This window comes from Tursiops truncatus, chromosome 2 (genome assembly GCF_011762595.2).
Source record: "Tursiops truncatus isolate mTurTru1 chromosome 2, mTurTru1.mat.Y, whole genome shotgun sequence".
Lineage (NCBI taxonomy): Eukaryota > Metazoa > Chordata > Mammalia > Artiodactyla > Delphinidae > Tursiops > Tursiops truncatus.
The window spans coordinates 171,283,671-171,296,711 of NC_047035.1; the positions used below are offsets into that span (position 1 = coordinate 171,283,671).

The 13,041-nt window shown below is 41.3% G+C and overlaps 1 protein-coding gene across 1 annotated transcript in view; it reads right to left on the minus strand.

Annotated features, from left to right (window-relative positions):
* The window catches only part of CUBN (cubilin), a 266,027-nt gene that overhangs the window by 242,999 nt on the left and 9,987 nt on the right, over positions 1-13,041 (minus strand). The window contains exons 7-13 of the mRNA XM_019933506.3: positions 10,382-10,508; positions 9,266-9,428; positions 6,798-6,929; positions 5,527-5,622; positions 3,574-3,692; positions 2,954-3,140; positions 1,715-1,827 (exon numbers count right to left, since the gene is read on the minus strand). Coding sequence (XP_019789065.2) covers positions 1,715-1,827; positions 2,954-3,140; positions 3,574-3,692; positions 5,527-5,622; positions 6,798-6,929; positions 9,266-9,428; positions 10,382-10,508 — 937 coding nt within the window. The remainder of the gene's footprint in view (positions 1-1,714; positions 1,828-2,953; positions 3,141-3,573; positions 3,693-5,526; positions 5,623-6,797; positions 6,930-9,265; positions 9,429-10,381; positions 10,509-13,041) is intronic.

The following is a 13,041-nucleotide window of genomic DNA, read 5'->3' on the forward strand; positions in this document are numbered from 1 at the left end:
ACCTCGGGTGTAGACAGTAGACACGGTGTAGGCAAGTGTAAAGTGTGCTAGTTTTTGGCGGTTGGATGTCATTGAGAGATGAGTAATACCAACAGCAGACATCATGGGAAAGGTACCATGAAAAGTTTTGAGTATGCAAGTAGGTGAGAATAAACATACAAATGTATCTTCAAGTTAAAATATTAGAATGTGCAGACTTAAATATAGTAATATAATTAATGAACCATAAAAGATTTTGTGCTGACAACCTCATTTAAAACAGCCAAACTACCAAAAGGAGACTGTTGGATCTAATTTATGATCTAAAACCACAACAGCATTCAGCTCATGGAAAAGGGTATCAGGATATTTTTGAAATTCTGTGCTAGGGTATTTTTAAGATTTGTTACTCAACATTACATCATTTTTGTCCTTGAAGCAATTTCAATGAAAATCAAATAAATGTTTATGAATTGAACTACCCTTATTTCAATATTATGTAAACTGTATTATGTAAACTTTGATGGGGATAAGAAGATATAAAAATCACAATAATCAAGAAAAACAGCATGAAGTGTTTTACAGATTCACAATAAATGCATTAAAATTTTTTCACAAAGTGATTTTTTCTTGAAAGAAAGATGTTTTCAATGTCAGGAAACAGAATTCATGAAAACTAAATGGAAGGAAGGAAATTCACATAACATACCCACTGGGAGACTGATTTTGGAGTTTATTCTATTGTGGGGTCACCAGGCCCCAAAGAATCCTTGCTCCTCAAGGGAAAAAATATTTCTGACCTTGTACAATGACCTCTGTAACATTAGCTTGCTGGGAAAAATTAATAGGATTTCAAGGGAAAGCCTTAGCTATTCAGACATACAACTTTATTTTAACGAGTCCACGTGTTGGTTGAGAAATAAGTATTTGGAAAAGTCTGAGTAATTAATATTGGGGATAAAAGCACTAAAATCCTTGGGCTCGGATCTTAATCTGAAGAGTGTTTGCACGGCAGTTCCACCACTGGAGTCGAATGGCCTGGGTTCAAGTCCCTGCAGGCCACTTACAGACCGCGCGCCCCTGGACAGATTTCTCAGCTGCTCAAGGGTAAAATGAGGATAAGAATTCTTATCTTTCAGGGTTATGAGAGTTACACTGCGATGATTAAGTGTATGTGAAGCAATTAGCATAGCACATCGGCACAAGCAACGCCACAGAGAAAACCTGGATAAGGAAACCACCTTAATAATAATCAACATAACACTGAGTGATTGCTACCATCTCGGTAGCAACATGACTGTACAAATTACTGGCTTGCTGTCGGCCAACCCATGTAGCATCCGTAGTGGACAAAGCATGGACTTTGAAAGACAAACTTGGCTTTGAAATCCAACTAGTCCAATTACCAGCTAAGGAATGTTTTTAAAAAATTACTTATCTTCTCATAGTTTCCATTATTTCATCTATAAAATGAGGATACTAGTACTTTAATTCAAAGAATTAGTATAAAGTTTTGAGAAAGGTTTACAAAATACTCAGCCCAATGCCTGATACTTAGAAAGTCCTCAATATAAGGTATGATGATAGTTGTAGATAATTAGTATATATATAGTACAGATAATTCAACTATCATATAGTGGAATTATCATTATGTGTATTTTATGTAATATATACACATACTACATGTCCATACATATAAATGAAGTGTACATTCGGATGGGAGACACTGTATTACCTTTCCCTCTTCGGTTCGGATAACCCAGAAGCAGTTCACGTCATGGACATAACCAACATTAGGGCTCATGTAGCTGAAGCTTCCATTCATCCCTGAGAGGGACCCTCCACAAACTGCAAAGGAAAAGAAGATGAACTGTGCTTTTCAGACGCTCTGGAAAGGCTCGCCCTGCTGCCGAAGCCTTCAGAGAACTCTGAGTAATTCTCGTTGGAGACAAAAGCCCTGCCATTCTTTCTTCTCCCCCGTCTCCCTTCAACATCCACCCAAATCCCACCTCGTGTTCAAAGCCCAGCTGATGTCTCCTCATCTCCGCCTGAATTTCCCTGCCTCTTGGGGTTTTCTCCGGCACCCATTCCCTCTGTCTCTGTGACACCTGACACACTTTAATTCTTATCTTTAGCTCCCGTCTCTCCTCGGCCGTTGTGTATCGTCTTGTCTCCTCAACTGGAAGGTAAGCTGATAATAGGTGGAGACTATTTTATTTTCTGCTTGCTTATTTCTCCACAGGCTCTACTAGAGTTGTAAACACACAGCAGTCTCAATAAATGTCCCGATTCAGAATCAGGAGGAATGAGGGAGGGGTGGAGGTTTTACGGAGGAGGCTGAATAAGAAGTACTCCTGAGGGACAGATACACTTGGATGGGAAGCAAAGAAGAATCTGGAGAGGTTTGGGGAGAGAAATTTCCCAGATAAAGGAACACAGTCGAAATGCGGTGGCATATGGAGTCAAGAGAGAAGGAAATCTGTCTGGCTCGAAAGGCGTATTTTTAAGGAACCAGTGAAAAATAAGGTTAGGTGGATAGGGTGAGGCCTGGTTATAGAGGATGATTGAAAAACAGTCCCAAACTTTATTTAACAGACAAGAGGGAGCCACTGTGTATTTGAGAGCAGGAGCGTGACATGATTACGTGTAATATTCCCGGGAAATGAAACGGCTGCTATAGAGAAAACTCTCTCTTAGAGAACTACAATACATTTAGCATATTTTGTTTTCAAAGTGGACATAATGAAAGTGGCAAATATGGATTTAATTTTTCCTTTGGTGAAAAGGTTTTTATGGCTTAAATTGAAATATATATTTACCTTGTGAATTTCATACCATTTCTGCAAGGGAAGACTTAGTTCTAAGCCTTTGAGCAACGGAACAAGAAAGCAGGTTCAAAATCTGCAGCAGGACATACTCAAGGATGATACTTCTAACCTGTGAGCATCTGTCGTACAAGAAATGCTGAGCATACCTTGCTGGGGAATCTGACAGAGAAATCCAGTCCAGAAACGTGTGCATTCACAACTGAAAGCATTAACGCCATCAACACAGGTTCCCCCATTCAGACAGGGGTTGCTCAGACACTCATTGATGTTTTCTGTGCAGTTGACACCTGCCCAACCCGATTCACAATTACAAAGATAACCAGAGACTGTTTCCTAAGGGCAGAAGAAACATAATGTCATAGAACAAAGGGATAGACAATAAACTTGAACCAAGCCAAATGATAAAGAACAGCAGTGCTGTGTATTCTGTGTAGAAGGTGTCGAACCATAAGCATCTTCCAGTAGCCTAACTTGTACTGATTCATTTAAACGGTAATTGCAAAGTATAAGAAATCAGATGTATTGGGTCAAACTGCAGGCTTTGTTTTACCACTTTGTAAATCACTGAGAGAAAAAATGAACTCCTTGGTTTTTCCTGGGAACTAAAGTTATTACCTACCTTTTACCTGAAAGTTACTGACAGTTCTTTATCTTAAGTTTGAATCATTACCTTAAAATCTATGAATCATAGAAAACATATTTCTCAGAAGCGAAACTAAAATTACTCTCCAGTACGCAGTCTCCCCAGGAAGAGCAAAGGACTCACGTGGCACTGTCCATTTAAACAGGGGTGACTCAGGCAAATGTTACTGAGCTGCACACATCCATTTGGCCCATAACCGCTTCCAGTATATCCCGGGAGACAGGTGCAGACAGGTAAGGAACCTGTTTAGAAATACAAATGGACGCGTAAATACAGGTCCCCTCCATTCTGACCCAGTAACAAAGCTCAGGCTCCGTCCTCTAAACAAGGAGTCGTCAAAGTCTACACGTCCCCAGGGGCAGACAAGGCGAGGTGTGAAGAGAAAATACGAGAATCTTTTTTTTTCTAGTTTTTATCTTAAGAATAAGAAAGACATGACACATTTTCAATATTTATTTGCAGGTTGACACTGGTGCTGTCAGCCTGTATGTCATGGTCCTGAGTTGTGTACCAATGGGAGGCATGCCAAGGAAAAGGGGAGTTTCTTATCATGGAGGGCTTGACAGCAGGAAAGAGCATTCCTCTGAGGACAGTGTCTGTTGCAAGCACTGTACACATACTGACTAACTTGATCCTCTCAAGAACCCTATAAATAGGTACTGTTATAATTTCCATTTACAGATGAAGACAAAGCACAGAGACACCAAGTGCCTTTCATCAGGGACACACAGCTAGAACATGGTGGAGCCACGGGAAAAGTAAAATCCAGTCTTCTAGAATTCACGCTCCTAACCACTTCAGTGGGCTGTCATTTAATAAACACTTAAAGAGTTATACACATATATACATGCATATATACACACATATATTCTTGCATATATGTGATATGACAAGTTAGCAAAAGTAAAAGTGGTATTTTGAAATAACGAGAGATATGATACGTTATTCAATAAATGGAGTTGGGGTCACCTATTTGGACAAAAATATCAAATTAGACCTCTATTTGACACTATAGATAAAAACAAATCTTAAAAAGATCAAAGATTTTAATATTAAAAATAAATGAGAGTACATGTACTTGACTATTTTTAAAGAGTTTGGTAGGGAAGACCAAATTCTCAGAGGAAAGACCCCAAAAGAAAACATTTACCTTTTTGACTACATAAAAATTTTAAACTTCTAAATAGAAAATACAACCAAAAAATTAAAATAAAAACATCCAGGAAAAGTACATGTAAAACGTAAGATAATGAGATAATATCCTCATAGTACCTAATGAAATGTTACAAATCAATAAGAAAGCAGATGAACAAAGGACATGAAAGAAAAGTTTTAAAGGGACAGTAAATATCTAAAAAGTATTCATTATGAATTATTAGTAATCAGAAAGTTTTTTGATTTAATCAAAATTAAAATAATGAGAAGGCAATTTTTGCCTATAAAATTGACCAAAACTAAAACTAGCAATAGTACCCCTTATTGTCAAGGGTGGGGTAAATGCATATTTTCACACACTGTTAAATGAGCATATAAACTGATACATTTTCTGGGAGGAAATTTAGTAATATGTATGTATTTTTTAAATTGTAGGAGGTGAAGCTTCTTTTATGCAGCACAGCAGACCCTGTTGGTTTTCACCCTAGATCCATTTGCCCCTCCTTAGTAGTGAACTCCTTATTTTAACTGGGGGCATGGGCACCTGAAATAAAGATTACATTTCCCAGCTTCCCTTGCAGCCAGGCTCAGTGGAGCCAAAGGCCCAGAAAGGGGAGTCCTTAAAGAGAGCGGACAGGTCCTCCTTCCTCCTTTTCTCCTTCCTGCTGGAATACAGTCATGCATCTACCAGCTGGCTTAATTATCTTGGGAAATAATTGCAAAAATTAGAGCAGATAATAAAAGAGCATAGCCTATTGCATTTTTAAAATCCAAATGTATAGTTTTAGAACATGGATTAACTTTTGGTTTGAAGACCAAAGTAAGAATTTTGAAAATAGAGGATTTTGATTTTAAAATGTTGATTTGCTTTACAAGGTCATATTAAAATACCCCAAACCAGAGGGAGAGATGAGTCATTACCCAGAACCAAGGAGCACGACGCGAGTGGGTGGCAGCCTCCGTTATTGACCGAGCAGAGGTCTATGAGGGCGCAGACTCTTCCATCGCCCTGGTACCCTGATCACAGCAAGAGCAGGGGCATGAAAAGCAACGTCAGGAATATGCAAGAAGAATCCCAATCTGAGAATCAAGTATCACAGGAACCAGACCAACCACAGATCTTCCACCATCAAAACATAAAATGTAAATGTAATATGTCATAAATAAAATTCCATAATTAAGAAAATGGACAGGGACTTCCCTGGTGGCGCAATGGATAAGACTCCACACTACCAATACAAGAGGCCTGGGTTCAATCCTTAGTCAGGGAACTAGATGCCACATACATGTCGCAACTAAGAGTTCGCATGCCATGACTAAGGAGCTGGCGAGCCGCAACTAAGGAGCCCACCTGCCACAACTAAGGAGCCCACATGCCGCAACTAAGGAGGCCTGAAGCCACAACTAAGGAGCCCACGAGCCACAACTAAGACCCAGTGCAACCAAATAAATAAATAAAATAATAAATATTAAAAAAATAAAACGGACAACAAGAATTAGGAAACTGATTTCAGAAACAACATTCAGGGTTGTTTCTAATGACACAAATAAAACTAAGAAGACAAATGAAACTACTGGGAGACTTAGAAAGTGCTGACACTAAGGAAGTTGACATTTTTTAATTACAGTGACTTTGAAGATCTTGGAGCTGAATTATTCTAAAAGTCCAAAGTACTGTTATTTCATGTTAATAAAACATACAGGGTTTCAGTTTACCCCTTAGAACTCCCTGAACTTCTTGGATAGTAACTCAGTTTAGATTAGAGAATAGGAGTCATGACTTCTTTCCGGAAGAGAAGGGAAACTCACATGTATGGTATGCCTACTATTATGTCTGTTATTAAGTAAACTTTATATGGAAAACATCTCATGAGTTCATTATATTAATAAATTATTTGTGGTAACAATACGTCTGTGATCCATAGAGAAAATCTGTCAAGTTCTGCATTATCTCAAGAGGCTATTTCACAGTTTGTAAAGGCTTATTGTTTTCCACTGATATTCAAAATATGTTTTCTTTCTTTCTTATAACATAGCTGAACTAATGTGCCCTGGATCCATAAGTTAAGTAAAACTTTTTGCCCTATTCAGTTTGTCTCCTTAGACGTAAGTCATATTTACAACGGAACACAAGAGCCTGTTTTCAAATGCATGTTTTGCCTGTAAGGGTATCAGGAAATTTGGTGTAGCACCTGGTGGACAGGGACGACAGTGGTAAGAGCCAGGTGTGTTTATACACGCAACAGGTGGAGCCACAGAACAACCGCCATTGCTTATCTCACATTCATTGATATCTTCACAAATGTATCCATTTCCTTGCCAGCCTAGAAAAACAGGTTTGAAAAGTTAGCTCTTCAATAGTTAAAAACACATGAAAACCTGCTTAACTGTGTAAGGAACCACTGATTAAAATGAGATATACTCTACCTATCAGATTGGCAAAACTTGTTTTAAATACTTACGATCAAATTCCGGCAAAGAGGTGGGCACATGGGGTAGTCTTATATGCTGTTAGTCAGAAGTTAAATTAATAAAACCTATCGGGAAAGAGATCTAGGAGTATTCATTTAAAATTTTAAAATACATACCTTTTGACTAACAATTCCACTTCTTAAAACTTATTCTGCAATGATAAAACTATCAGTACATAAAGATGTAGGTAAGCTGGTATCTACTGCAGCATTGTTTAATGGGAAAAAAAACTCTCAATGGTCTATAGGAGCATAGCTGAAAATATTATGACTCATCTATACCACTGGATGCTAAAAGCTATTTTAATAACATGTGCACACACATTGAAAGAATTTTCCCTTATGTATTTTAATTGAAAATACCAAATTTTAGAAATATATGCAGAGCTGTGATCCCAGTTTGGGGAAAGAATTGTTTTTAAACCTGCATATAGGTCTGTGTGTTTGTATGAGTGAAGGAAAAGGCAGAAGAGGAGAGAACCAGTTGCTAAGAGTGGTCTCATCAGGAGAAGGGGCTTGAAGAAGGAAGGGATTATCATGTTACTTGAGACACAGCTGTTTTATTCAACTGTTGAGTTTTATTACTCAATTGAAATGATTTAAAATTATAAGAATTTTTAAAACATTTTAAATCCTTTAAAATATTTATTTTCTTTGATCTAAGTAGGGACCCCTTCTAAAAATCTACCTAAGAAAATTATCGTATTTGTGGGTGAATAATTGAATGCATAGAAAAAAGCTGGAAGGAAATACGTTCAAACATTAGTGGTGGTTCTGAGTGATGACTATATTTTTTTTCTGTTGTTTTTTTCATAATTTTATAGTTTCTTTATATTTTTTAAGAGCATATATTGCTTTGATATTCAGGGAAAACTAAGGTGACTGATAGGAAAACAAAAAGTTTGTGTTTCTCTTTTTCCTCTCCAACAATGAAAAGAAAAATGTAAGAACACCTTTGCCCAGGTTATACTTTAAATGATTTACTTTTCTGATTTCTAGTTTTTAAAGACTGTCATTGGCAAATTACCTTCAAGAACATGATTATTTGCACATTTTGCTTGCCCCTGAGAACTAAGAAGGAAAAGGTCTTGACGTGTTTTCTTCGGTGTCTTTCTAGTTGTACAAGATCTAAACATGTAAGATGAAGAAAGTCACTAAACCAGACATTGCTAAGTGAACCAACAGGCACGTGAGGTTCCCTGGCAAGAGAGGATAAGGGAGAACCCAGCAGCTCAGCTCTCACCCAGAGCCAAGCAGACCTGGGTTTGGATCCTGACTGAGGCTAAGCTCTTAGATCTTGGGCAAGTTATTTACCTTCTCTGAGGTTCAAGTTTTTACACTTCGAAATGGGAATAATACTAATTCCTACCGTTTCTTGTTTCTGTTGTAGCTGCATGAATTAGAAATTGCCTAGCACAGTGCCTTAATGACATTCTCATAAGGAATAGCTGCCGTTATTATATTCTCCTTGGGTTCCGCTTTCTAAGAACACCCAGGGAGTGCATGCAGACGGGCCTTGTAAACTCTCTGGGGTCTGGTCGATCGCTTACCAGTGCACCCAGAGCAGTGCTCAGCTCACAGTAGGTGCTCTGCAAGCATGCCTTGAAGGGAGGATGGTGATCTCACAGTAAGAAATGAAGCTTTGACTCAAACCCAGGCAGTCTCTGAGCCCTGAGTCCACATTCTCAGGGACCTACCCTGGAGGTTCGGTCTCTCTGGGTCTGTGATGGAGCTGGACGACCCTATTTACAGCCAGGCCCCAGGGTCTTCTAACGACACACCCAGGTGAGGACTACTGGACTCCAGTGAACACAGTCAGAGCTCAGTTTGCCCAAGTCTACAATCATCTGGTTCATACGAAACGTGGGACCAGAGCACATGTCTTTTGATCTCAAGTCTAATCGGTTCACAGCCATAGCAACCAAACGTTTGACCTCCCGAACTCTATGGCTAACCCTGGCCCCGAGATCTGACTCCGGCACACTTTGGGACAAACCCCCCATTTCTTCTGTTGAATTGCTGCAGCAGTAAGATGGCCTGGAGCGGGATTTAGTGCATCGGGACATGAAACTGGATCGGAAGGTGTCCTGAAAATGGCATTCTTATCCCTCGGCAGTGGAAGGAACTCGGTTCTGGCGTTTTGCCTGGCTGCCAGGCATCTGTGGCCGGGTGGGGACACGTCCATATACCTGCGGGACAGGCGCCACAATAGAAGGAGCCCGGTGTGTTGAAACACTGCACAAGCGCTGAGCAGGGCGGGGGCCAGAGGCTGCACTCGTCTCTGTCCAGCGTGCAGGCCGTGCTGTTCGACGGGGCCGTCCACCCGGCATCGCAGAGGCAGCTGTACTTGGGCTGGCAGGACGACAAGGGTGTGAGAAAAAGCAATCAAGGAAAATGAGCATGAAAAGCGTTTGAAAATCTCTCCGAGCCCACAGCTGATCTTTCCTCTAACGTTCATTTCCACGAGACCAATCGAGTGGCTTCTCTTTTTCTTCCCATATGATTAAGCATTTAGACCAGCCATGAAAAAAAGAGAAACGGCTTTATTTTAGAATAAGGGAAACCTGTCATTTGCCCCCAGAGATGCCTGGGAAAGAGTAACAACAATCAAGAGCTATAAGTCAATATAATTAAAGTCAATCAACTCAGCCTGCTCTGGTTTTAGAGGGAAAAACACCCATGTAGGCACAGACCTTGGAAAGTCAATTCTGTTTGTTTCCTTTTTGAAGGTTCCACCCACCACCACCCCTCTCACCACGGCTGGAAGGGAACCATTTTCCATCACATGGGCAGAAAAATAGAACTAAAAATAAAGACCGGAAGGTCTCCAGCAAGGCCAAGTGGGCCAGGGCTGGGTGACCTTGAAGGCCAGGAATCAAGGTCGCCAGGACCCAGAGCACAGGGGACGCTCAGGGAAGTGGAGTCTGCAGCAGTCACAGGGGCTCAGGGGCCAGAAAAATCCAGATTCCTTAAAATGGTTGCAAACAAGGGCAGGCCTTTTGTGTTGCCATGTCTTGTCAACATTAAAACTCACAAGGCCAAGAGAAGGTCATGCCTCACAGGGAGATTCATGGACGAATCATAAAAAAAGAAAGCTCGGATTTATATAATGAAATCAACCTCTGGGTCCCGTTTTCTGTTTATTTATAGACAACGGTCACAACCTTCCTCATCTGAGGCCGGCTTAAGGGCAGGACGTGGCTCCCCTCTGCAGCCCCACAGGGTCCAGCTTGTACACAGCTACGCAGAGCGAGGAACTAATACCCAGGCCTCTCCCGAGGGGTCCCGCTCCGGAAGACACCCACCTCTCCAGCCTGCACTCGGACCAGATCCTCGCAGATGCCGTGGACACAGCGCACCTGGGAACCCCCCTCACAGTCATCGTATCTGGATGCACACTGGGGGCCGTGGGTGTCAGGCGAGCAGAGACAACTGTTGGTCACACAGAGCACAACGTCAGGACCTGTTTCTTAGCGTCAATAAAAAAAATAGCAGTAATTCCGATTGCGGGTCAGTGATCTTCACGTGGAATCATAAACCAGCAAACCAGACTTCCTGGCTGGCGTCTTGGGAGAAAATCACCGTGTGCTTCTTTAAGTGGCAGATTGAGTAAACGTGTTATCATCTCAAATATGGGGTGAGAGGGCACGACTACCACTATAAATTCTTCTGCTATCAGGTCATCAAACAGTTCTTTCAAAGGTCAGCCATCTATAAACTAAGGGGGACGGAGTTCATCAGGACGGTAAAGGGAGAGATCATCGCAGCCGTTCATAGGCCAACCAGCTGGACACGCCAGTAAGCACAGGTGACCTTGACTGAAAGGATAAATTCCCGAATATTCTCTAGGCTTGCATAACCTCACGGACAGTGGTATATCCACATCTCAGAGTCTATGATGATGATGATTATACTACAAGGGCAACACTTCTATCCATAAGACAGGAGTTAACATAGTAACATTTCTTTCATTGTCACATTGTAACTCACAAGATGTAATTAACACATATTACCTAAACTAGCTGTGGGTGCTTTGTCATGAGATTTCAGTTCAGTAATAATCAAATAAGCAAAGTTGTTTTAAGCTATCCTAATCTTAAAGTTGCTGAGTTAGTTTTATATCTGTCCTGCAGCTTCAGAGGGAACGTGGATGGTGTGAGATGGCTGGGGGAAGTGGGTGGGGGAGGTAGAGGAATCACTGAGCTACACTTCTTTACACAGGTCTGAGCACAGCTGATGGACTGAGAGCCAGGCCCGCAGGGCACTGTTTGCCTGACTTGAGCCATGCTGGCCATTGGGGCCGAGGGCAGAGTCAAGGTACAAGGAGGACCTGTGTGGCCATGGACCGTGAACTAGTTTCTGAGTGTTCTGGAAAAGGGGCCGGTCTACCTGGTAAAGAAGCTCTTTTTTTTTTTTTTTTTGGCGGTACGCGGGCCTCTCACTGCTGTGGCCTCTCCCGTTGTGGAGCAGCGCAGGCTCAGCGGCCATGGCTCACAGGCCCAGCCGCTCCGCGGCATGTGGGATCTTCCCGGACTGGGGCACAAACCCGTGTCCCCAGCATCGGCAGGCGGACTCTCAACCACTGCGCCACCAGGGAAGCCCTAAAGAAGCGCTTTTAACGATATGTGCTGAGGCACAAAGAGCTCAGCTGATGTCCATGGATAAAAACAAGTGTGTGATTGGCAGTGAGGGAAAGGGGAGCTTGGCTGTTGGAGAAGCTCTGGGAGCCACACTCTGGGCACAGAACTCTGTGTAGCCGTGGAGGCCCCAGAAACAACTGCAGTGGTGGCACCTTCGAGTGGGTTCTCAGGAAGAAAGAGACCAACGAATGTGGCCAGAGATGGAGAGTCAGAGTATGGTGAATACCATTCAGGCACTCACATGTGGGGTTGCCAGGCCTAGCAAATAAAGATACAGGATGCCCGGTTTAAAATTTGCATTTCAGATAAATACTTTTTTGGTATAAGTGTGTCCCATGCAATTTGCAACATCAATATCTAATTCTGTAAAACCTGTTCCATTAATAAATCACATTTCTGAGCATTCCAAGGTTGCCTTTCTCATTAAGGTCATAGATTGACAGCAATACATGATTAAACTTCAAAAGAAATTCAATTATTCATTCCTTACCCATAGCTGTTTATCTTCTTCTCATCTCTCTTTTTCCACACTCCCCCTCTCATATTCTCTTCCCTTTCCTCTTCACTCTCCCAGCCTTACACAGAATATTCTTTCAGACAATTTAATTAGACTCTTGGAGATGGCAGGACTTTGGACCATCTCTTGCACACATTTGAGGATCTGATCCAGGTGGCTTCCTGGCTAAAAGTTTATTTTACCAGCACCTCCACCCACCAAAAGAAAATTTTTTTAATCTTTAAACCAACGATTACTAGCTTTCTGAGTCTGTGATGTATGAGAAGCCTGAGTATTCAGGAACCCATGGGACAAGACTGCCTAGGTCTTGACCCTTCCTGTTAACTCTTCACCTTAGACCATGTAATAATAACTCCCTCTGCCTCTGTTTCTTGTAAAATATAAGTGCCTATCTATGAACACTATTTTCACCTTGGGGTCTAAAGGCATTTTCCTGTAGGAAGTGCTCAGGAAAGTGTGCATTTATCTTATCACTAAGTGCTTTACTATTGGAAAAGGACTTGAAATTTGAGAAGAGCTGCAGTTAAATCCTCTCTCTTCCTTCTCCCTTGCTATTGTCATTTGGAGAAGAATATATTTTAATCCTACAGCACTTCCCTCATGAGCTACAAAGTATACTTCTTTCATTAAGTTTAGATAACACGAGGAGAAGAAGAAAGCCTAAGGGGAGGAAGGAAGCCAAATACAAGAGCAATTTCCTTACTATGATCCTCAAAGACAAGTATTTTTAATCCCATTTTATTGGCAAGGTTCAAATTGCCCAAGGCACAGAATTAGCAATTGGCAGAAGATGAATTAAAACGTAGGT